The sequence below is a fragment of the Bos mutus genome, chromosome 20 (assembly GCF_027580195.1).
Source record: "Bos mutus isolate GX-2022 chromosome 20, NWIPB_WYAK_1.1, whole genome shotgun sequence".
NCBI lineage: Eukaryota > Metazoa > Chordata > Mammalia > Artiodactyla > Bovidae > Bos > Bos mutus.
In genome coordinates this window covers 58,689,705-58,715,133 of record NC_091636.1, presented here as the reverse complement: position 1 = coordinate 58,715,133, position 25,429 = coordinate 58,689,705, and the positions used below count along the sequence as shown (strand labels likewise).

The 25,429-nt window shown below is 47.9% G+C and overlaps 1 protein-coding gene across 5 annotated transcripts in view; it reads left to right on the top strand.

The window, feature by feature from the left end:
* Nucleotides 1-25,429, top strand: part of TRIO (trio Rho guanine nucleotide exchange factor) — a 363,874-nt gene that overhangs the window by 149,127 nt on the left and 189,318 nt on the right. For all 5 annotated transcript variants that reach the window (XM_070357707.1, XM_070357708.1, XM_070357709.1 and 2 more), the window contains exons 4-9: nt 357-549; nt 2,963-3,475; nt 5,322-5,444; nt 9,583-9,774; nt 16,455-16,586; nt 24,539-24,769. In XM_070357707.1, the coding sequence (XP_070213808.1) occupies nt 357-549; nt 2,963-3,475; nt 5,322-5,444; nt 9,583-9,774; nt 16,455-16,586; nt 24,539-24,769 (1,384 nt within the window). The remainder of the gene's footprint in view (nt 1-356; nt 550-2,962; nt 3,476-5,321; nt 5,445-9,582; nt 9,775-16,454; nt 16,587-24,538; nt 24,770-25,429) is intronic.

Below are 25,429 nucleotides of genomic sequence, written 5' to 3'. Positions count from 1 at the left end.
GATGGGCAGGGTGGTCACTGCTTTTCTCCTAAAGAGAAGACAAGATGCAAAAGCCATGGCACAGCATAAAGACTTGAACATTTTGGAGGCTGAACCCTCTGCAGGTATAGTTAGTCTGTTCCGTTAAGGCACCAGGGAGGGCGAGAAGCACGGCTAAGAGCCAAGCTCTCTTGGTAAGGATTCTGAATCCAGCAGCTCCCTGGGTACCAGTGCGGGACGGCCAGGCAGTGGGTGGAGGGACCCGCCCTGCCCACAGCAGGATTACAGAGGCAGAGCCTTCCTCGCCAGGCCAGCCTCCGACCAGACACAGGGGTGAGCCCTGGCATGGTGTCAACCTGCCTTTTCTTTCTCTCCAGTGAAGAAGTCTGCAAGCGAGGGTTCACGGTGATTGTGGACATGCGCGGGTCCAAGTGGGACTCCATCAAGCCGCTGCTGAAGATCTTACAAGAGTCCTTCCCCTGCTGCATCCATGTCGCGCTGATAATCAAGCCAGACAACTTTTGGCAGAAACAGAGGACTAATTTTGGCAGTTCTAAATTTGAATTTGAGGTAACTTCCCCGTGTAGCCAGACCAACTCAACCAGTAGGTGTGGTTTATTAAAAGCTTTTCTGTCGTCATTGCAGGCTGCTTATAGATGTTTCAGAACCGTGTATCCAGCAAAAGCTGCCTATCTTAGTTACAAGTGACGTGTAAAGTTAGTCATTATGTTAAATAAGACGGGTTGGTTTGTCACCTTATCCTCTTTGGGGGTTAGGTTCCAGGCCTCTTGTCCCTGGGTGGTGGGGTTGCTGGGGTGTAACCTGTGTGTCTTAGAAGCCTGTTTCCTTTCACTTCATGGGATAAAATAGCTTTACTGTTGAGCGCAAGTGGCTTTAGGTGGCTTCTGAGGCCTCACTGTTAACCCCAGCTGTGGAAATAAGGGAATAATAGGGAGAAATGCCCAGCCTCAGAGTTCCTGAGGAGATGTGTGGGAGAGACTGACTTTTTTATCGCGTCCTTAATTAATGTTGGAGCGAACCATCTGCTCTGTATTTGATACGTCAGGTCTCTCATTTACGAAAAGGGAGCGATTCTTTAAACCCCGGGCGGAGCCCTGGGTCCAGTTAGCACACAAGGTTGCTGTCTTTCAGTGTGTAAAACAGCCCTCAACCTGTTGCCTGACTCTCCTTCCCCTGGAACCTCCTCTCCTTAGGCTCCCAGGCTTCTGACAAAGCTCTGATGCAGTTGGTTTCATGAGAGTATTATGGGGAGAAGGTACTCTGGCCAGCTGGAAACTTGATTCATGCCATATTGTGTAATAAAATTTAAATATTTCCTAATTATAAATGCTAATTTTTAGTTGACTAGATGGTTCATCTAGCCGCTTTGCCCAAACATTAGGTTATAGTGAATGTATTCATGTATTTTAAGGTTAACAACAATACTACTATTAAACATATCACACAATATTAATTCTTAAGCTTGATGTTACATGTTACACCTTTCAGAGTCTTTTCATGCATACATGAATTGCATTTTAAAATTTGGATCCTTGGTACTGATTTTCAACCTGAAATCTGCATGTAGTTTTTGAATTTGAGGTGAAAGGTGAAACCAGTAAGCCTTTATCTTACACACCAGACGAAGTGAGTTTGGAGGACAGTTTGTCAGATATCGGTTCTTTTCTTGACACAGAATGTAAAATGTGCTGTATTTGATGATACACATTTTAAGCAGACATAGCAGTTTGTTGGTGTAAGGTCTGTAGGTGTTTGCTCGTCTCGCTGTGCTATCTCCCTCTGGGCCTTTAAAGTTTCCTCCCCCGGTTTTTCTGTTGACCTTCTCTCTACGTTATCACCTGCTTCTGTCCGTGAAGTGATTGCTCCATGGACGTTTTTAAACTCTGGGCAGATGAGACAGCAATGAACCTGTGGCCACATTTCAGGCTAAAGTACTGGGCCAGGAGCCGCCCCCCTTTCTAGCTCTGCCTCTTTTTGCCATTTGTTATGCCAAACAGCACAGAGACGCAGCTGTAGGTTTCTCTAAAACTAGAGGTAACAAAGGTGGGGTTACATAAGCCTTTCTCTGTTTTATTTTTTGGCTCTGGGCCACATTTTTTTTTTTTTTTTCTTTTCCTTTGTCTTCACTAACTCCCCCTCCGTATGTTTTCCTTGAGGCATCATATGTAATATTAACTCCGCATCACATTCTGTTAGGGTGAGGTGAAGGTTTATCGCCCAGGTTGTAGTTGACCTGAGCCTTGTGAGTGTTAGATTGTTAGGTAGGTGATTGATGTGCAACCTGTGTGCTGCTCAGGGACTTCCCTGGTGGTGCCATGGTTGAGGCTTCGCCTTCCAACGCAGGGAGTGCGGGTTCGATCTCTGGTTGAGGAGCTAAGATCCCACATGCCTCAAAACCAGAAAACCAAAACATGAAACGGGAGCAATATTGTAGCAAATTCAATGAAGACTTTAAAGATGATCCACATCAAAAAAAATAAATAAATAAATATCTGTGCTGCTCAGAGTCACTGTGGATCTCTGCAAGTGAATGGAACATTTGTTCTCTCTCCAGCTTTGTGAGAAGGGCGTCTGCCAGCTTTCTTGCTAACCCTTGAGCATTTTCTAAATTTTTAAAAAGTCACTCATGTTCCAGTGTGCCTAATGTAGTGAGTTAATGTCCACATTCTTGGAAAGAAATCGACTTTCTTTAGCTGTCATGAAATTCATGATTCTATTATTTTAGGTTTTCCAACTAACAGCCGTGTGTTATTCTAATGAATTTGTCTTTCACCGAGTGTACTAATGCTTCTTTTCATTTACATTTGTTTTAATGGGGCCAGCACAAGGTATGTTATGTTTTCTATAAGTGGATTACTTGCTTCAAGTTTGAAAATCTGTGGTTAAGTGTTACAAATTGCATTATGATAAGACCATGTATGACGGGTTCATCTTCTCACACGTGATTTTCTTTCCCCTTAAGACAAATATGGTCTCTTTAGAAGGCCTTACCAAAGTAGTTGATCCTTCTCAGCTAACGCCCGAGTTTGACGGCTGCTTGGAGTACAACCACGAAGAATGGATTGAGATCCGACTTGCTTTTGAAGACTACATTAGCAACGCGACCCACATGCTGTCTCGGCTGGAGGAGCTCCAGGACATCCTCGCCAAGAAGGAGTTGCCCCAGGATTTGGAGGGGGCACGGAACATGATCGAGGAGCATTCCCAGCTGAAGAAGAAGGTGATTAAGGCCCCCATAGAGGACCTGGACCTAGAGGGACAGAAGCTGCTGCAGAGGATTCAGAGCAGCGAGAGCTTTCCCAAAAAGAACTCGGGCTCAGGCAACGCAGACCTGCAGAGCCTCTTACCCAAGGTGTCTGCCACGCTGGACCGGCTGCACTCGACGCGGCAGCATCTGCATCAGATGTGGCACGTGCGCAAGCTGAAGCTGGACCAGTGCTTTCAGCTGAGGCTGTTCGAGCAGGATGCTGAGAAGGTAGCGGATGGGGCTGGGGTGCTACAGTGCTTCCTGAAGGGAGGCTGCCTGAGTCGCTGGGTCTGAGCACCCGAGGCTGGTTTGGTTGGGAGAAAGGGCGGAAAAAAAGGGCTGGGGAGAGGCGAGCCACTCACATGGCCTTGGTTAGAGAGCAGCAGTGTCAGTTTGGAGATCTCCCTTCCGTCTGCTTTCCAGCGTTTCTCATCGCGCATGAGGGCCTCTTCTAGAAACTTAAAGTGGTTAATTACTGATGGTTTGGTTTAGATTGCCTGTAAGATAGACATGAATATTTTCAATTAAAAGGGTGAAAACTTTATAGAATATCTTATTGAAAGCAGTAATGATGCATGTACTTTTGTAATACTTGCTCTTCCACCCAGAAAAGCCAGCGGAAAAACACCCTTCAGACCCATTATTGAATTTGTTTTCACAATAAAAGGCGAATAATGAATTAAGAATAATAACTTCTGGGAAACAACAGGCAATAATTAGTTACGGTTTCCTGTCAAACCAGCAGGTCAGAGTGAGCTCTTGAATGTCTTAGCAACGTGAAAACAGGACACTTACTTAGAGGAAAGGGTTGCAAGCCGTGAATGTGGGTGAATTGATCTGTGTTGAACTGAGCTCACTGAATCCTTTTCAAGGACAGGAAAATGTTTTATAAAGTTAAGAAAGCCTATTGAAGTCTTTGATATAAAGGGATCTTTTGAAAGGTGACAGTCCAGCACTATTATCCCATATTATTATTTGGTAAGCTTCTAACCTCTATTTGTTTAAGGTGACCCTTGCATAGCACGGGGGTTGGGGTGTTGACACTCACGAAGTTGAAAATCCACAAACTGTGCTCTCTGCCTCTAAAACAAAGGAGTTGCTGAATGACTCACCCGGGGATGAGAGGCTGAAACAGTTTGGTAGAATCAAGGCCCCAGCCCCAGTTCTTTTGATTCCATATATGATCTCTAGTTGAACACAACTTTTTGCCACACGTAAAGATGTGTAAAATGAAAATACAGGTTCTTCATTTATTGAAGAATGTAGATACTCCATTTACTTCATTTATCTGCATGTAATTAGACCCGTGCAGCTCAAACCCGGGCTGTTCCAGGTTCAGCTGTAGCGCCTTGTCAGAGACGCTGGAGAACCTTCCTTTCAGTTACTCAGCAAGCAGGTGACTGCCCCTAGGTTCCGGTTCGCATCACAGAAGCAGTGTTAATTGACAGTCATTTCTTTTCCCTTAAATGTTTTCCTGGGAACAATATAATTAACATCATTTTCCAGGTAGCATCTCTGTTGACTCTTAAGAGGGGTGTCATTGTTAAAGTTTTCCCCATTTCTTTTTGTTTTTATGGTAAATTTTATAGTTTGCACAGGGATTTTTTTTTTTTTTTTTAATTCTTCTTGCATTAAAGAGCATAATCTCTTAGTCATTGAAATTGCTGTCAGTAATCTGTGAGCAGAGCAACACCCATCCAGAGACCCGTAAGTTTGTAATTTCACCTAACGGGTCTTTAATTGAAGAGCAGTGTGGCTAATTATGTGGTTCGGTATAGCAGAGAGTCAGAAGATTGGAGTTTTAATCAGCCTGGGGGATCTGAATGACCTCTGCTTATGTATCTACTTCTTAATTCCTCATCTGTCTAAGGAGCACCCTAGGTAAGATTGTCTTGTAGCTCTTGCAGGTTCAGAACTGTGACTTGGTAGCTGTCTAGCATCTTCTGGGCCCCAGTGCAGCAGGGGTTGTTGGCAGAAGGACGCCGCCCTTCCTTGGTTTGGTCCGGTTCCTGGGCCTGTGTCAGGCCTCTCTTTCTCGGGAGTGATCCCAGGTTGTCTTTTTTCATCCCGGTAGATGTTTGACTGGATCACACACAACAAGGGCCTGTTTCTGAACAGCTACACTGAGATTGGGACCAGCCACCCTCATGCCATGGAGCTCCAGACCCAGCACAACCACTTTGCCATGAACTGCATGGTAAGACGCCGGGGTGCAGGGGTGTCGGGGCGCAGGGGTGTCCTGCCGCTGAGCGAACTTTAGCAGACGGGGGAGGGTATTTACACGGCTCCTTCCCAGCACGCTGCCTGGAGCTCGTGTAGGGCCTTCTGACGATCCGATGTAGCAGCTGACCTCCAGTGTGGGAGATTCTCTGTGGCAGCAGTGTGCAGGTAGCTTGTTTTTAAGTTTGTAAGCAAACAGAAGTGAAAACAAGCAAGCCAACCAACCAGTGAAACTTGAACCAGTTCACCTGGCCAGGCCCACATGCATGGTTTTGATGCTGGCCTCTGAACTATCCCTCTCAGGAGCCCACGGGGCTCTTTTCAGAGGCTGAGTCACGTAAACCAGCCCGCTGTTCATTTGCTGGCAGCCCTTCATGATGAGGATGTAAGCCAGCCTGCCGCCCTTCTCAGAGGCATCTTCCAGTTCTCCTAAAACGTGAGCCTTCCTCCCAAGTTAAGTGGAGGGCCGGGGGTCTGACATCAGTCTTTCCCGCAGTCCTGTGGCTCTCTGGATGCCCTTGGCCTGTTGTGGATACGATTGGGGTTGCTCTAAGATTGCAGTGCAAAATCCCCCGAAAGAACCCAACAGTGAATTTTAAATAACAGTATTAGTGTAGTTTTGGAATTAATGTAACAAAAATAAAGCTGTACGTTGTTCTGTAGGACATAGGGTTCCTTCTGTAGAGAGTTACTCTAGAAATACTTACTTTAGAGACAGTTCTGGTGTGGACTTTGAGCCAGACCTATGGAAGTTAGCTAGCCCTCTTTGCCTGGTAATGTGTGTCTGAAGAGCATTGAAACGATACAGAGAGGGGGTCGTTATTTAAATTAGTTCAGTAAGAGGCCATTTCATTAGAATTCAGTCCACAAAGTGCTTCACTTTGGAAGTTACCAAAAAAAGATTCAGCAATTAAAATTTATGTAATAAGCACTATCCCAAAAGTCTGATACTCTTCTTGAGTTTGAGGTAAGAGAATTTTGGGGTCAGAGATTGAGCCTGGGTGTAGATGAGGAGAATGAAAATGTGGGCCTTTATGGGAAGCATCTTAGAAGACATTTTTCCCCTAACAGTTTCCTATCAATTTTTCAAAATATTCAGAAGCTTCCAATTAATGCTGAAAGACACATTCAGCCCACAACTATCAGATACTTTAAAAACTAGAAGTACTAAAATCTATTTTATAAAAACTAGAAAGGAGCAGAAAGGTTCCTGTCCCTCTCTCAGTGCTGCTAGTGATTAGGAATCAGAAGATGAAGAAGCCAGGCATGTGGGTTATGAACGTAGAGGTTTTTAATTCTGACTTCTGTTTACTGTGTGACCTTGGGCAGCCTGATTAATCTCTTTGAGCCTGGGTTTCCTAATCTCTAAAGTGGGGATAATTTCTGCCTAACATGGTGTTGCGTTATTTTACTTACCATGTTTGTGTAAGACACTAAGCGGAAATTATGGTAATTTATGCATCATAAATGGTAATTGCTACCACTGATGTTACCACCTCATTAAAAATACTGTCAGTAACTTTAGTATGTTATGGTAAGTAAGAAACTCTTAAAAGTATGGGTAATACCTTTTTTTTAGGTTTAAATATATTTTCTATTTTTCTATGATGCACTCTGTCACTCCTCTAAGTGAAACTTTTAATTTAAAAAGGCTGTAGTCGCTTGTGCGCTGCAGGGTGACAGCTGTTGGGGGCGCTTTGCAGGCCTCGAAGCTCCTAGTTCTCGACACCTCCGCGAGTCCCTCCTGTGTCTAGGACACTTACTTATGCAGGAGAGGGGCCTGTTAACCTTCAGCCCTTTCTTGTGCTGTCTAGTGTGTTTTAAACTTTTTTGATAAAATGGAAGTACTAGATGTCAGAGCAAAGTCGACTTTAAGAAAGCATTTTAAGAGACAGCAATGAAGTCGTGCCCATTCTCCCATCACAGGTGTTTTAGAGGCTCTGATGGTAGGAATCTGGGTGGAGGCACAGCTGACGTGGGGAATTGTGCACTGCCGTGTCTGTGCACGCTTGTCTGGGCTGTGTGCCACGTGGCTCCTTCATCCTGCCATAGTGATAGAGGCATGGCCCAGGCATGATTCAGAGAGCGGTCCTCTGCGTGCGGAGCGCAGACAGTTTGAGAGGATGGAAGCCATGCAGGCCCTGAAACAGATGGAAATGGGATGCAGCCCCTCCGTGGGCCCCCCGATGGAGCTGGGTGGATGGATAGCTTGTCCCCAGATCCTGACAATGGCACCTGCTGATGCTTTTTCGAACAGACCTTTGGGGTAGATTTTCCTCTTTAAGGATCCAGAGAAAGCAAAACTCGGTGAGTCTGGTCAGTGTGTCTAGTTGGAGAGAACGTGTATGAGAAGGAGAGGCATTGCTCCTTAGAGGCAAGTCTTCAGGGCGCTAATGCCACACGAGGCTGTGAGGCCAGTTCCCTTCGGATGGTGGCCTCGACTGCCCATCAGAGCCTCACAGATGCCCCCCCTGCCTGCCGGGTGAGCCCCACACCCGGACGTGGTAGCTGGTTCCAGCCTGCAGCCAAGAAAAGTGCCTCTGCGCCTGGATTCCGCGGCTCTGTAAACCCAGATGAAGGCGACTCCATTTAGCTCAGGCTGCCATCAGGAGTCGATGAAAGGAATGAGTCAATGAAGGTACAGAGAATGCCAAGCGCGTTCTGTCGGGCGCTTCCTTGGGTCGCTGCACATGGAGCGACAGTGCTGAGGCCGGTGCAGGGGTCAGAGGGCAAGGCAGCGGGAGGTGGCCCGAGGACCACGTGGGCAGGAGGGGTGGGAGGAAGGGTGTGCGGGAGTTCAGGCAGGTTGGGTAACCCAGTGTGATTTAGGGTGAGGATGACGGGAGCCTGAGGACCATGTGGGCAGGAAGGACGGGAGGAAGGGTGTGCGGGAGTTCAGGCAGGTTGGGTAACCCATTGTGATTCAGGGTGAGGATGACGGGAGCCCGAGGACCACGTGGGCAGGAGGGGTGGGAGGAAGGGTGTGCGGGAGTTCAGGCAGGTTGGGTGACCCCGTGTGATTCAGGGTGAGGATGACGGGAGCCCAAGGACCATGTGGGCAGGAGGGGCGGGAGGAAGGGTGTGCGGGAGTTCAGGCAGGTTGGGTAACCCCCTATGATTTAGGGTGAGGATGACGGGAGCCCGAGGACCACGTGGGCAGGAGGGGTGGGAGGAAGGGTGTGCGGGAGTTCAGGCAGGTTGGGTGACCCCGTGTGATTTAGGGTGAGGATGATGGGAGCCGAAGGTGAGGCTGTGATGTGGGGAGACCCGGTGCACGGTGCAGTGTTGGGATGTGGCACAAAAGTCTTAATAATAATAAACATATGAAGAGCAGCAACAACTGAACCTTCACTGAAAGTGCGCATTCCGCACCCTGCTTTTGCTTTAAGGATCATGTGATCCTTAAAGAAGATGGAAGGCAGAAACGGAAATACCATAGTGAGAACTTCTTTTGCAAGGAAAATGCCCTTTAAAAAAAAAAAAAGAAAGAAAAAAATGCTTTGTACCCTTATTTTTGCCACAAGCTACTGGACTCGAAGAGAGAGATTTCAACACAGCAGAAAAGCTCATTTAAAGTTGGAACACAGCATTGCTCTGTTGGTGCCCCGATTCACATTCCCCGGGGAGTGTGGATCCATTTTCAGGTTTCCTCTTGGCACCAGCAAGCTGACTTGGGCTTGTGTGGAAGGGCGGGCTTGTTTCCACACAGAGTAGCCTCTGGTTGCCACGTACAGAGTCTGTCATTTCTGGGTCCTCGTGACAGACTGCGGCGGTGGCTCCCGCAGTTCTGGGCGACAGCTTGCCGTCTGGACCCTTCTTGGGATGGGGGGCCAGGGCGCGGGTCAGAGGGCATTGTGTGCGTGTCGCTTCTGTGCCCCTCGCAGCTGGTTCAGCTGTAATTCTGCAGTTTTACAAATAGAAACTGAAATCAAGGCTTAGGGTTTATGGAAATCCGGATAGCAGCACACATGTCCTTTTATCCACCTGCTGATTCTGCTATTCAAATGTGACTTTTAAGTTCGTAGGTAGCTTCAGATAGCACCTTCTGCATCTGTCAGAGAGGCACCCCATGCGCCCCACCCTGACCAGCCCTGCCTCTTCTCACCCCTCCACAGAACGTGTATGTGAACATCAACCGCATCATGTCGGTGGCCAACCGCCTGGTGGAGTCGGGCCACTATGCCTCCCAGCAGATCAAGCAGATCGCCAACCAGCTGGAGCAGGAGTGGAAGGCCTTCGCGGCCGCCCTGGACGAGCGCAGCACCTTGCTGGACATGTCGTCCGTCTTCCACCAGAAGGCTGAGAAGGTCAGTGCCTGGGAGCCGGGCCCCCGCCCACCTCCCCCAGCCCACTGCGTCCCCGCAGCAGAGCCTCGGAGACCACCGGGGTGCTGAAGCCACCCCATGGCGCTCAGCACGCCCGCACCTTAGCCCTGCTGCAGACCCGGGGTGCTTCTGCACCTCCTTGTTTGTGAACATCTCCTTGTTTGTAAAGTGGAGGTAAAAGTATGGACTTGAGGGGCCATCTTACTGTGTAAATGAGGTTCACATTAGGGGCCTTGGACATGGCCTGTTGTCCAGTCGGAACTCCTGAGTGACAGCGGCTGTTCTTTATCTCCTTCTTTCTGTCCCTCTTCCTGTCCTCTTCCTCCTCCCTTGAGAATTCCAGTTAGGAGACTTAGGCAGCAAGTAATAGACTGCTGACTCTCAGGTTTAGGCACCAGGGGTCTGCTTCTCTCACAACCCAGGGTATCATGGCCCGCGGTATCAGGGCGGGCGGGCTCCTGACTGGGCCTGGCCATCGCCCGAGAAGACGGGTGTTGCCACAACTCCCGGCGCCAGCCCCTCTGCCGTCGCGCCCCACGCGTGCAGGGCGCATTGTCGTCTCCAGTCGCCCCGGCGCCGGCCCCTCTACCGTCACGCCCCACGCCTGCAGGGTGCATTATCATCTCCAGTCGCCCGGCGCCGGCCCCTCTGCCGTCGCGCCCCACGCGTGCAGGGTGCGGTGTCGTCTCTGGTCGCTGTCTCAGGGCAGCAGTGTTCACAGGAGTTCCTTCTGACCCAGCCCACTTCCCCCGGCCCCCCAAGCCTGGAGAGGGGTGCCGGCCTTCAGCCAGGCCGCAGGCCTGGGTTCTCAGCCTCCTGGCAGGGCCACGCTATACCAGCCCAGGCTGCGGGGGAGAAGTAGCTTTGGGGTACGGTTTCAGTGTCCCCCACAATTGTCAAGTTATTTCTATGGATTCAGACCTCACGCAGGCTTCACCTGCTGACGTGCTGGTCACAGTACCTTGTCTTGGAGGTAGCGTGTGAGGTGTGCTCCCAACACTCCCCACACGCCCGCCAACGGGCACACCTGCCTCAGTGAAGACACTTGGAGGGCAGCGAAAGAGAGGGAGTTGCTGTGACTCGGACGCTCGTGGTGAAAGCCTGGGCAGTGAGCCTGCTTCTCCAGACGTGGAGGAAGAAACTCAGGAACCTCTAGCCGCTAGCGAGACGTGGGGAAGGGACAGGTGGTTGCCTTAATCTGAAGGAGCAATACCCATAGAGCTTCCTCAGGGATAGTTATTTTGGGGGAAAAAGCCTACATTCACAGGGGTTTGCACTGATGCTTCTAAAAAGGAAATAGTGTCCTTTCATCTAGAAGCAGCCTTGCTGGGTGGGTACAAGCCCCAGCTTGCCCGGCATCTCGGAGGAGCGGCTGGAATGTCGCACAAGGTGCTAATTAGGAGTGATCTCAACTCTGGGAACCTTGAAAGTGTGAAGCAGAAGGGGAGAGCAAGGTGACAGCATCGTAATAGCCTCGTGTGGAAGCTGTGAGTCGGGACTAGCGAGTTTCAGTGTCGGGTTTTCCTGCTAAGTTTATGCAAGAGGTAATTTTGTGATAAAGGAGACACAAAGCCCCCACACAGGAGCAGTCTGAGTTAAAGTAACAGGAGCCCCTTCAGCTTAACACAGCACTGTCTCCGCTTCTGTGTAGCCACCTCTGGTCCCGTCATGGTCAAGGTCGTGGCGTGTTGTTCACTGGACATTCCTGTGCTCAGGAGAAGAGCTGTGTCGCCCCCACCCACATGCTGTCTGGGATGGTAGCACGGTGTGGGGTGCAGTCACCCTCTGGGCTGTGTGGAGGTGTGTGAATTGCTTGTGGGCCCCTGGAAAGGCCCAGCAGGACTATGTGAATAATTCTGAAACCTGACAAGCTGGCTGGGGGACTCTTGGATAGTCTGAAGCATAAGGGAAAAATCTCTCTAACCACGGCAGGATCCGAAATTGCAGGTAACCCAGAAGATTAATTGCTGCTCTGCCCTGCCTGAAAGCAATGTAGAAATGTGGGTGCCATGGGGTGTTCCCCTCCCCAGTGTTTTATTATAAAAAAGTTTTAGACATGCAGTAAAGTTGAAAGAGCCTGGGGTGTTTTTATTTGGATAAAATAATAGCTCTAATTTATCAGCTTGAAGGAAACACAGCTAGAGGAATACATGAACAGAATTTCATGGAGTCTTGCGTGAGCTCTAATGGTACTTGCAGGCTCCAGCATTTCAGTGGCCAGAGAAGATGCTCCATAGGACCTTGGGGACAAAGTGGGCCCGTGAGAAAGGCTGGCATCTCTGATGGGCCCTGACTGAGACAGTGTAGCTTCACCCAGCAACCAAAATGTGCGGATGGGACCCTAGGCTTTTAGGGTCCGGAATGTTTAGGCTTCTGAAATGTTTCCTTCCCCAGGCGTTAAGTGTAGTGGGCGTAAGGTCTGTATTCCCCTTCACTGAGATTCAGGAGCACAGAAGGTGACATCACTGAGTGGTTTTCCTCTTCCCAGGAGAGAGTCTCCGAATAGGTCTCCTCTGTTCCCTCTTGTTAAATTCTCTGCCTACTAGTTACGCTTAAGCTGTTATCATAAACTCACCAGGGAAGGACCAGAACTCGGACATCATAGATTGGCTTTCCGTCATAGCCACCCCTTTGACCCTCCTCTGGAGCTCTCACTAAGGATTTAAATCTGATTGGGTGACGTAGAGCTCAATTCTGTGGCCCTGCAGTTGGTGTGGCTGAAGGAAGCCGTCTTCGGGGAAGGATGGCAGCTCATCTTTGTGGGGGAGGGCGTGTGCGTCACGCCCCACCTGCTCGTGTCTCTGTGGGTGTTCTCGGGTTGGTATTTGCTTGTGGCTCTATGCACATAAATCCTGAGGTTACAGCTAGATGAGAATGACATTTCGTAGACTGTGCCTTCCAGCGCTGTCTTGGCCATTATCCTCTCCCGCCCTTATCTCCTGTGAGGTGTGGACAGGGTCAAAGTATCCGTTTACAGAACTGGAGACACGGCCGAATGGCTAGTGGTTTGACTGGTAGACAATGTTTAGGGCTCTACTTTTTTGGGTCATGTGTTATATCCCTTTATATTAAGGAGCTTCATAGCAAAGCTGTTAGAATTACCTTGTTATAAATCAAAGAATTAAAGCAACTTGATTTTATGACACCTTAAAATCTCCAGTTTTCCCTATTTTTAAAAAAATGACTGGAGTACTATCCAGTGTGGTAGTCTGTGACCACCTTTGGCTGTTACTACCCTTCATCTGTCCTGTGATTTTGCTGCACAGAGAAGGGACCCCATCTCTCTTAAAGGAACCAGGAGAAGGGAGTGTGTTTATTCGTAGTCAGGGAGTAGAAATGATGAAAGAAACAGTAGAGTAATATTTCCTAGAAATGAAAGCAGAAAATGAGGAAATTAGAAATAAGAAAGAAAACTCTGAACTTGGAATTCATACATGTGTTTTATATATATATAAAATTCACTGAGCCTTAATTTTTCCGAAGAGGAGAAAGCCCCTCTCAATAAGGGTTTTAAGCGTTTACATTCTAGGAAGTTCCTCTCCCTTTGTCTCCTAAACCACCTATGTTCAGCTGATGCTGTATCAGGCGCTCCTGGTGGGCATGAAATTCACTAGGCTGGACAGTCTCAGCAAACTGGAAGTTCCCACTCTCAGCAGATGGAGGGCGGAGGCATAAATGCTTCTGAAAATAAGGCTGCTAGTTAATTATTCAGGCTCTTCTTTTAAAGCTTACGTATTAATCACTCTTCCCTTGTCTGCCTGCCTCACGTTTGGAAACCGGCTGACCCAGCCTCCTGCCATCCTCTCTGAGCAGTGCTAAAGTGACCACTCTGCTGAGCATCAGAATCCCCAGCTCTGAGGCCGGCTCCTGCTTTGAATTCAGAGGTGCCTGGAATTCCCTTGCACTCTCCTGCCTCTCCTCCACGTCTGGCCAGATGCTGTGTGTTCACTCGTTTGGTTTTGCTGTTTAGTCGCTCAGTCCTGTCCAACTCTCTGTGACCCCATGGACTGCAGCACGCCAGGCTTCTCTGTCCTTCACTATCTCCCAGAGTTTGCTCAGATTCATGTCTACTGAGTCAGTGATGCCATCCAGCCAGATCTCATCCTCTGTTGTCCCCTTCTCCTCCTGCCCTCAGTCTTTCCCAGCATTGGGGTCTTTTCCAGTGAGTTGGCTCTTTGCATCAGGTGGCCAAAATATTGGAGCTTCAGCATCAGTCCTTCCAATGAATATTCAGAGTTGATTTCCTTTAGGGTTGACTGGTTTGATCTCCTTGCAGGGCAAGGGACTCTCAGGAGTCTTCTCCAGTATCACAGTTCCAGCGCATCAATTCTTTGACACTCAGGCTTTATGGTCCAACTCTCATATCTGTACATGACTACTGGAAAAACCATAGTTTTGACTATATGGGCCTTTGTGGGCAAAGTGATGACCTTTGTCAGCAAAGTCATTTGGTTTACATTTGAGCATTTATAGCATCAGAGCCTCAGCTGGCACTCTGATCCCACTAGAGTATAGAAGCCTTTGTTTGTTGTCTTCCGTTAGAAAGTGTTGGGCTGTGTGCTGGACAGCCCCTGTGGTTCCAAGCCCAAACTTTCAAGATAGTAAGAGGTGTGTACGTGTGCCGGGGTGGTAGTCAGGTTTCTAAACCAACATCAGAGTCCCTCCCCTCCCATACTCACAGGGCACATTATTGTATTAATAGGCTCTAGGAGGTTCTGTTGTATGGGTACCTGTTGAACTTTGACACCAAACTTGATCCTAGAGTCTTTTTTTCTTGGTGGTGCACCTGTTAACATCCTCCTCCTTCTTGGCTCTCCAACGGGGATTGCTGCTGTGGTTCAGATCTCCTTTGGGTGTCGAGCTTTTCAGAAGACGTTCGGGGCCTGGAGCTGGCCCTTTAAGGGCTGCCATCTTCTAAATCAAAAACAAAAACTGTGCTTACACAAAAGTCCCTGTAAAGCCATGGTCAGGTTTCTTTCTGTCATTAGTATGTTTTAACCCAGTGAACTTAGATGTGCAGAGTCCTTTTTCTATGAGGTTTCTGTGTTATAAGCTGATCTGCCCTATGTTTTTGCAGGTAAATGTAATCAGTACCTCTCAGGATACTTTAAGAAATTATAAGTAAGTTAAGTAAATGCAGGCATCCATAAGACTGCTCGAAGGTTTCTCTTTACTGATAGCCTCAAAAATTGGGGTTAACTATGTTTTAGCAGTGTTTTTGACTGCTTTTAGAACACCGTCCAAGAAATGCTTAGAAATATGCCTAAGTAGTCATATGTGTGTGCATGAGAATGGGAAGAGGTATAATATAACTTTATTACTCCTTCTGTTGCCCTGGTGATGTCAGGAGGAACCATGGGGGAGAATGATGAACACCTTCCCTGAGGCCTGCCTGGGTGTAGCCATGTGAAACCACTTGCCTTCAGATGACACTTAATGCCTTGTGAATTGGTTTCCAGCCCTGGGATTTTCATGCAGATATTTTTCTGAGCCAGCACATTAATAATAAAGGGATTTTTAGAAACAACAGTTACTTAGGTGGCTTGTCTAAGTTTCTAAAAATGTCCTACGTACCCAGGAGGTTATTCTCATATATATATATTTTAAGAGGATTGTAGCACGTTTCTCATCTGGCAGGTCAGTAACCGTGTTTTAAAGAGTCACGCTGTGCATTCCCTGATGAGTGGAAAGACAGCGAGGAACTAGAGAAAAGAGGAGAAACCCAGGGAAATGTGTTGATGTCTATTTGAATTAGTGTTAATTGAATTTGTGTCCTTAATTGAGCCTTCTGCTGCTTGTCTTTGACACTCACCGTGATGGATGCTGTTGGGATCTCCCTAGGAAGTTTGGCTGTGATTTCTCAGCTATTGATGAGCCCTGGGGTGGGGCTGGAAGTGGAGAAGGCTGAGGACAGGTCAGCAGCCACGGCCTAGGACTGCAGCATGCAGGCCCTCCCCGTTTATGTGCACAGCGGGGACACCCCAAAGATTCTGCCTTAGCCTTGCTTCCCTCCAGTGGGCATAGCTCTGGAGTTTCGGCCTCCTTCCCAGGGTCTCCTTTAATTCCTGTGTGTATTTACTCTTGAAAAGGTAGGCAGATGGACCCTCTGGTCGTTGTACTGTTAGGTAGATGACTTCAGGAATCTTCTACTGCCTTTGTAATGAAAGAGGAGAGCATGAGGGCTGGACCGTAGCTCTGGAAGTAGCCCAGCTTGCTGTGCGGCTGAGGCTGGGGAGGGGGGTGCAGGTAGACCGGGTGGCCATGCCCCCATGGCCAATAGCACAGAGCAGATGGAAACGCGGATTCAACCGTGAAATGGGAAAATTAACCAGGAGGCCTGAAAAACAGCCAATGCAGGGCAAAGGCGCTCCCAGGAGTGACCACAGAGCCACCCAAGGCTGTCATTTCAAATGCAGGTTCTTGGGCCCACCTCCAGATCTGCTTGAAGCTGGAGGCGGGGATGGGGTGCTGGTTTGCAGAGTCCAGGAATCTGATTTGAGAACCCAGGTCAGTGCCATTTGATTCAGGGAGTCAGCCACGCTCTCTTCCTAAACACTCTCTCAGCCACCCTTATTTCAAAGCCATGTTGAAAGAGGGCTACTTCTCAATATCATTTGCTGTTGGTAGACATGATCTTTTTATTTTTGTTTAAACCACCCCAGTATATGAGCAACGTGGACTCGTGGTGCAAGGCCTGCGGCGAGGTGGACCTGCCCTCAGAGCTTCAGGACCTGGAGGACGCTATTCACCACCACCAGGGCGTGTACGAGCACGTCACTCTCGCCTACTCCGAGGTGAGTGCGCAGCTCTTCTCCCGCGGTGGGCAAGCAACCACCGTATGTTTTTGTGTCGTAACGCCTGAAGCCGGAAAGAACAAAGGTTTGGCTAGCCTAGAAGAAGCGCACAAGTTCCGAGTTGAACTGCAGTTTCCTTGTGACTTCTGAGTTCCGTGGAGGGTGAGGCTGGTAAGTAAGAAAGGATGGAGGCAGACAGCAGACTCCTCGCAGCCCTGAGATGTTTGTGGATTTTTTTTCAGAGTGCTCCGAGTTTCATCTGTGCTAATAGTGGAAGTTTAACCTTTTTGACTGCGTGTATTTAGGAAAGATGCGTGTTACACGCAGTGCAGCCTCGTCAGACTCCATTTGCTCTTCCTGAATGCGCCTTTCTAGAACAGGGAAACCCGGCGCAGCATCCTGTTCTGGATGTCACAGCACACGCGGTGGTTTTCCCGTGTCTGGCTACTTGCTGTTCCAGGCATCTCAGTGGAGCATTTTCTTTATTACTCTAAGCTCATTATTTAACGTATCCCTGCTTTATCTTCTGCCACCTTCTGTGCCAGGCACTTATTTCATGCCCGCAGCCCTGGGGCTGGGACTGTTCCCGCCCCCTCTTACAAATGAGGAGGGAACAGCGCAGAGGCGAAGTGACCTCCGCCCAGTCCTCAGTTGTAGGAGGTGGAGCGGGGACTGACCCCAGGGAGGCTGCCCGTGTGTTCTCAGCCACCGCTGCGCTCCCTCCGTGCCTTATCACACATTAGATGCAGTGATGACACCAAATACACACCGGGTCCGGGTGTGTCAGTCTTGTCCATGTTGTGGTCATCTGACCCTTCCCACCCAGTCTCTTTTTGTTTATGATGCTGGTTGAGTTCCCGGAGGTGAGTGGTGAGTGGGTAGGAGGTCAGTATGTGCTTCTTTCTGCATCTCTAGTGAGCATCTGTCATACTATACGCTGATCGGAAAGATTCCCGTGAGACTCCAGGGAGAAAATGCCTCAACCGACCTGGCAGAGAGCTGAGCCCAGAGGAGATATTTAGGAAACACACTCAGCCTTCTGTAGCCGCGGGTGTGTGATGTGGATATGCAGGGCCAGCTGTTCTAGGCTGTTTTATACAAGACACTTGAGCATCCACTGACTTTAGTGTCTGTGGGTGGGGAGAGTCCTAGAACCATTCTCCCTCATTACCAAGGGATGACTGTGTTTAAATCCAGATCTTCCTTGACCTGAACCACAGCCACACCTGTCAGAGTTGTCTGGCGTTTGCTTTTCAGTCTTGACACATCCTCGTCTGCCAAGCAGCTGTCCTTCTCACGTCCTTGAGCCCAGCTCTCCTGACCCTGTTGTGTCCGTGGGTGAATTAAGTGGACATGTGGTGTGCTACAGTATTTGCTTCAGAACGTTGTCTGATCTCCTGCCCGTGAAAGTTGATATCTATGTATTTGTGTCTCTGGACACGTCTTTATTTAACAGGATCCCTTTTAAACACTATTCTGTTGCATCCAGTGTTTATTGAAAGTGAAAGTGGAGTCGCTCCGTCGTGTCTGACTCTTCGTGACCCCGTGGACTGTAGCCCACCAAGCTACTCCATCCATGGGATTCTCCAGGCAAGAATACTGGAGCAGGGTACCATTGCCTTCTCCAGGGGATCTTCCCAACCCAGGGATCGAACCCAGGTCTCCCGCATTGCAGGCAGAAGCTTTAACCTCTGAGCCACCAGGTTTATTAGGAACTGTATAAATAAGTGATAGCTTTTTTAAGAGTAAAAGTGAAAATTGAATAAATCTGTAATTTTTTAATCACATTGATTGATGAGGAAAGTGTGAGTTCCAAAAAGGTAAAGTTCTTTCTCCCAGTGTACCGTCTCCATGGTGACATCTAATTTTGACCTGTAACACAGAAAATTGTGCTTACTACTGATTTTCTTGGGAGCTGCTTTGGTTGCAGTGGTAGCTTCCAGATTACCATGGGATTGAACAGTTCTCACACCAGGTGGTTGGCAGGACTGGGCTGCAGTCTTGGCCTACAGGAACTTAGCTTGGCCTGGCCTGACCTGACCAGTCTCATCCTCCAGCCTGCTGGCTAGGCAGCCTGCCTGTGGCCCTTGGCACTTCTGGCAAAGCACAGAATTCTCTTACTGTTTCCTCTTCCTTCTAAAAAAAGGGTCATCTTGACATGGGAACTTCGATTTACCTATGATGCAGTTTCATTAGATCTTAAATTGGCACTAAAGTTTAAAATAATCTGATGGCAAGTAAACAGCTTCCCAAGCTGTATCATACCACAATTTTTAGCCTAAAACATGTTTGAAGCTGAGCTGTAAATTCAAGGCGATGGTGATTGGAACTGGATGGGCAGAGAAGACTTTCAAAATAGGGATTTCTTTTTTCTTTTTGCCTTTAAATTCTTTTAAATCTGAAATAGTTTCAGGCTGTAGAAAAGTGTTAGAGCAGAGAGCTCCCCCCTCGCCTTGACCAGATTGCCCAGTGTTATGCTCTGTCTGTGCCCCCTGCCCACGACCCATCTCCAGCCTGATACCATATCACCACCGATGTGAACAGCTATCCGTCCCGCGGACCATCTGCGTCTCCTCCGTCCCAGCCACGTCTCTCTCTTTCCAGCCCCAGAAGCATGCAGTGGGCTTATCTTCACACTGAAACATTCCTTAGTCTTTCGCTGTCTCGTGTCTTTGACAGTCAGAGATTCCAGGCCTTTCTTTCTGTAGCATGACCCTCAACCCCTCGCCCGTGTGGGCTGACTGAGCCGAGCGTCAAACCAGGGGCACAGGATACCAAGCCCTCCTGCAACCAACGGTGCTAACCTTGACCGCCTGGTGAGCTGGGTGTCTGTAAGGTTTCTCCAGTGTAAACTCCCCAGTTAAAAATTTGTCTTGGATGAGCATGTTGTGGGGCAGTAATGTTGTGATGTTGTAATGATTTGAGGATAAGGCCATGCGTGCTGGAGAGGGCCGTGGGGCTGGGAGACCCTCCAGGCTCATCGTGGAGGGCTGTGCCCTGTTGGTGAGCCACACCCTGTGAAGGAAGTGCCGTAGATGATGCTGGTTTGAGTCGATGCATAAAAGTTTTGAAGACGAATCACTGTTTCTCTACAACCTGCCAAGTATACGCAGCTTGTGTGTTCTGCGCACTTTGGTCACATCGTGGAAACTCTGTCCTAGCACTTGGGGACCTGACACGGCGCCACGCTCAGGCCTCACTGCCCTGTCACAGGTCATACTTGGCTCTTGGTTTGTCGGGTTTTGGAGCCACCAGCAGTGATCTCCAGGTACTGATCGCTTTCTTTAGATCAGAGCAGCAGTCTGCATGCGAGTGAAGGGGACTCCTGCTGGTGACGCTGAGCTCTAGTCAGATTTAGTGAGAAGTGTAGAGACCCATGTACTAGAATAAGAATAGGCAAGCCTCTGAGGTTTGGCGGAGCTTTTCGGAGGGTGGTGCACAGGAACCCAAGTTACAGATCTTACGTGCAGTTTTGATTAAAAGTAAATAATCAAGAACCAGACCATTGTTCTTGATTTTAAAAAGTTAAGTTTCCTCTTAAATGTTAAGGACAAACATACCCATGATATGGTAAAATTTTAACCTTCAACTCCTTTTTTGCTTTATTTAGCACTTGCATTTTTCCTAACTCATTTAGGTATTAGAGTGTATTAGTTTGTGTATTTATAAAATGTTACTTTTTGTAAAATGTAACTTCCACTGCCCTTCACGTCACCAAGTACTATATTCCAAGAAAAACAAAGAGCAGAATGTGAAAAAATGAGCCAGCTTGATCTTTTGAAAAATTATAGCAGGTTAAGCCCTGCTTTTTGGTAGTAAATGTTGATTTTCATCTTTTACAGATATTGTCCCTTTGTGGGACAAGGTTTGACTGCCTGAAAGCTGACAACACATTTTTAGACAAAACATACAACTTAAATAAATTAATTCACCTGGTTCTATAGTTTAAAAATTCAGAACTGTATCATAGTCCATAAACTCATATATGCTAATTGTTGTAGTACTTACATTATATGTGAATAATTTGGCTGCTATTTTCAATTTTTTATTTTATTAAAAATATGAAATGAGTTAAATTTAAAAATTTGTTTTCTGCTGGTTATTCTGTACCATTTAAAAATCTTTTGTTTCTGTACAGTAGAACAGTCTCCTTTATAAAATTCTAACATTTTCCCCATATAGTTCTTCTGTACTTAAAAAAGACAAAGACATTTTGCCAGAAGTTACTAAAATGTTCCATGATATCTTTCATGTGCTTAAATAACACCTTTTAAATTGACACATCTGTGAACAACACACTGAAATGAAGTCAGGTTCTTTCTGAAAGTTTTATTGGAGAGATGCTACATGGGAGCACGCACTTCAAGTTCCACGGGGTCCAGTTTCGATACAGCAGATATTCTCCTGCCTGGAATTTTTCTGGCCACTTCTGCTGGCATACTCTCTACCCCAGTGACAGTATAGCAGTAGCACCGACAGAGACAGTTTAATCTCTGCTTACAGCTCCCAGGAGAAAGAGCTTTGCTGGATGCGTCCCCTTATGTTAAGGTGCGATTATATGCTCACGTACTCAGTCATTTCCTGCTGCCCCTCCAGCCTGAGCAGGCATGTTGTTCTAACCCAGTAATGATTCCTGCTCTTGAGCTCTGTCAAACAGTTGCACAGATATCAAGAAAGATTAGATGGAATATTCTTCCTCGCATCATTTATTCTCAGTGGTAGATATTAGTGGTGTTGCATGGATGCCTTTGGAAACATGGTAAGAGCTGGGAACCCGTTGGTCATTCTGTATTGTGGTTTAAGATTGGAACAGTGGCTTAAGGTAGAGGTTGACTTTTTGCCAGTGGGGAAGTCCCAGGGCTTGCGTTCCAGGGCTGGTGTGGTAGGTCTCTTAGTAAGAGGATCTGTGGATCCTTTTGTCTTTTTGCTTTGCCTCTTTTAGCAGGTGGGCTACTATCCTTAAGGTTGCCTCAAGGTCAGCAGTAGCTGCTGAAGCACCAGCCATCTCCACCAAGTTCTTGGGAGCAGGGAAGAGAAATACTCAAGGGGGAATGAGCATACTCAACCTCCTAGACAGCTTTCTTGGAAGCCCCATTCAACGGTTTTAATTACCACATGTTGGCCACTCCTATTTAAAAGCGAGTCTAGGAAGTGCAGCTTTAGAGCTGGGGTATTGCTGTTCCTGACTGTGGGGTTTGGCTGTGAGGGAGAAGCTAGTGGACTTTGGGAGGCAGCTGTCAGCGTCTGCCCCACACCTTCTCATCTGTAGCCTTACGATATGTTTACCAAGTCACATGCTCTGGTGAGCGTTTCCTGACTTACGTGTTTTATAAGGAGTAAAAGGCAGGGGAATATTTGTAAGCAATTCTTTCTAGGTTCTGTAAAGATGTGAAATGTGTAACTTGGAGTATTGGTCCTCAGTCCTAAGAAATGCTGCACTCCCATTGTTTGACTGGAATTTTATGATACCTGCTGAAATAAAATGTATGGGTAATAATCTATTTTCAGAAAAAAATTGTCTTTATAAATTACATATGTGCTACAATATAGAGACAAAAGAAAAGGTAATTTATGATAAAATGTGTTTCAGTCTACACATGCCTGAATACATGCAAATAGAAGATAATTGGGTATTCAGGTGCTGGCCATGTATTTAAAACCTTTGTCAATATGGCTGCTACAGATGCAGACTGGATGTGTGTTATATTTGTGACTCAAGTACTGAGAACGGTATTATCGTACTGGTATTTTATTAATAAAGTGCAACTCCTGTAGAGCTTCAAAGAAAATCAAGCATGCCTTCCTTTGATTAGCATGGTAACTGCATTCCTAGAAAAGCCAGTGTGTGTTAAGAGCAGGTGGAAAAAAGAAAAGGAAAAAAACTCCTCATTTATATGTCCGAGCCTAACTCAGATTATTGGGTTGGCCATAAAGTTCATGCAGGTTTCCCCAAATGAACTTTTTGGCCAGCCCGTATAAAAAGCAAGGTGGTGTTTGATTCAGCGGTAATAGACTGCTTCTCTGAATCCGTCACAATAAATCCTCTCCCCCAAAGTAGTCATCATGCCCTCCCCGCAAATCATTGTATCAGAAGTGCCCGCACAGGTGTCCGTGGCTCCCGGGGCAGCTCCCTTCTTCGGAAGACTTGCCTTTCCCCTGCTTTTGTTTGTACACGTGCCTGACACAGTGCAGTCGTTTAGTTGTGTCTTTTTCCCCCATTCCCTTTGGTTATGTCAGCTTGCTTTGTTTCTGCTTCCGTTTTGCTAACTTGATGTACGAGGTCAGTTTTAATCTGCGAAGTCTGATAGCACCAGCCTTCCTAAGGAAGAGTCAGAGCTTCCAGTAGAGGTCTCAGGTTCGGTTATTAGAAAACAAACATGTCACGTTCCAGCACGATTTCAGTTGTAAAAGGATTAAAGGAAGAGATTAGAAAATTCCCCAGGTCTCTCGCTTGCCCCCAGGTCTCGGCTTCCTTTGGCTGGTCCCACTCACCCACTGTCCCCGTCTCCTCTGTGGTAAGACTTTGCCCCTAAACCCTTTTTGTGTCTGTTAGCAAGGCTCTCTTTTGTTCCTCGTTTTCATGGATACCCAAGGAGACCTTCTGAAGAATCTGAGCACAAAGGTCCCGGTCGTGAGGATGGGCTTAAGAAGCGCCCGAATCACGCATACTTTATGTGCATCACATCCTTCTGTCCAGTCTGATCGTGCTGTTTCTACCACAGCTGGCATAATCATTCCTAAGTTTAAAAATATATAATGCTTTTCTTTCTGTATTCCACCCACACCTTTCCTTAATTTTTTTTGGTTAGTCTGATGGCTTTCATTTAACTGTACTTGGATAGTTCACTGTTAAATTAGAGCGCTGAAATCTCCTTTAAAAATGATGGCCATTTAATTAAAATTACTTCTTTTAAGTTAGTGAACTAAATTAAAATGGCACTTTAGTTTTCTTTTTCTTTTGTGAAGTAAAATTGCTATCCAACTATGTCACAAAGTGTAAGTACGTATTTATTGCCTGGTGCTAGATTAGTCTTTTTTTATTCCCCCTTAGATTTCAAGATTCAGCTTTAACATTTTGCTCCATTGTAATTGTTGTGTTCTCTCTAATATAACACAAGATAAGTATTACTTTTAAATTTCAATTTGCAGATAGTCCAGCAGTGAAATTGTGTATCAGCCCGTATGTCATTTGGGGTTTCCCGGTGGCGCTAGCAGTAAAGAAACTGTGTACAGTGCAGGAGATGCAAGAAACGTGGGCTCAGTCCCAGGGCCGGGAGGATCCGCTGCAGGGGGACATGGCAACCGACTCCAGTAGAGGAACCTGGTGGGCTAAAGTCCATGGGGTTGCAAAGGGTTGGACATGACTGAAGTGACCTAACACGCATGCATATGTCCTTTAAGGCAGAATGTTTGTGTGTGTTAGTCATTTAGTCGTATCAGGCTCTGGGACCCCGTAAACTGTAGCTTGACAGACTACTCTGTCCATGGAATTCTTCAGGCAGGAATACTGGAGTGGGTTGCCATTCCCTTCTTCAGGCGATCTTCCCAACCCAGGGATCAAACCTGGGTCTCTCCCATTGCAGGCAAATTCTTTACCATCTGAGCCACCAGGCAGAATACCATGCTTATTAAGACTAGCATCTACTACAGTGTTTTGTGAAAATTAAAAGTCCTTTCATTTTAACTCTGATTTGCCACATTTGGTTTTGTGACGTCATTGAATAACTGATGGGTTTGTTCTAAAGTTTATTCTAGTCTTTATAAAATGTGCTTTTGAGTGAAACTCTGATTTACATTTGGGTGTGGGTGTGTGTATGTGGGTGTGTATAGGTGAGCGTGTGTCTGTGCAGGCCTGCCGTGCTCTGGAGGGCAGGCTCCGCAGCATGGCCTGGGCAGAGCTGCACTTCTGGAGCAGTTGCTTGCTTATAATAGCTCGTGTGTCCCGCCGGCAGGTGAGCCAGGACGGGAAGTCCCTGCTCGACAAGCTCCAGCGGCCCCTGACGCCCGGCAGCTCCGACTCGCTCACGGCCTCGGCCAACTACTCGAAGGCCGTGCACCACGTCCTGGACGTCATCCATGAGGTGCTGCACCACCAGCGGCAGCTGGAGAACATCTGGCAGCACCGCAAGGTGCGGCTCCACCAGCGGCTGCAGCTGTGCGTCTTCCAGCAGGACGTCCAGCAGGTGAGCGGGGGGTCTCCTCGTGGGGGCACCTGGTGCTGGGCGAGCCTGGGGGTACGGGTGTCCTAATAGCGGGGGGAGGGCGGGGGAGGCGGCGGCGTGGGCAGGTGAGTGGGGGCCCCCTCATGGGGGCACCTGGTGCTTGGGGGGCCCCCCACGTGTGGGTGCGGGGGTCCTCACAGGGGTCTGTGTGGTGGTGCCCCTCCTCCTGGGAGCGATTTGTGCTTGGTGAGAGTATAGGTGCGGGTGTCCTAGAGGAGACCCGTCTGTGCTCAAGAAAGTGCGATAGGCCGGATGGGGGAGAGAATACACACACATGCACACACACACACAGCTTACACACACAAATGTGTGCGCACGCGCATACACACACACGTGTGCAGCTTCTGTCTCACCGTGCGTGAGAGCTGCGCTCTTGAGCACACGTGTTCAGGCTGCTCACGCCCGAGCTCATGTGCCTGGAACACAGGAGACGAGGCAGGATCTACCCCGGAGCCCCCTGGTTTCCGTCTCGCAGCAGGTCATCCTCAGTTACGTTTATTTGGAGAACAGTGCCCCGGGTGCTTGTGCACGGTGCTGGGGCAGTTTTAGGTCTGTCTCCACTCAGATTACTTAATTGTAAGCCACTTGTGTTTTTCTCCCCACTTGTCAGGAACTGCCATC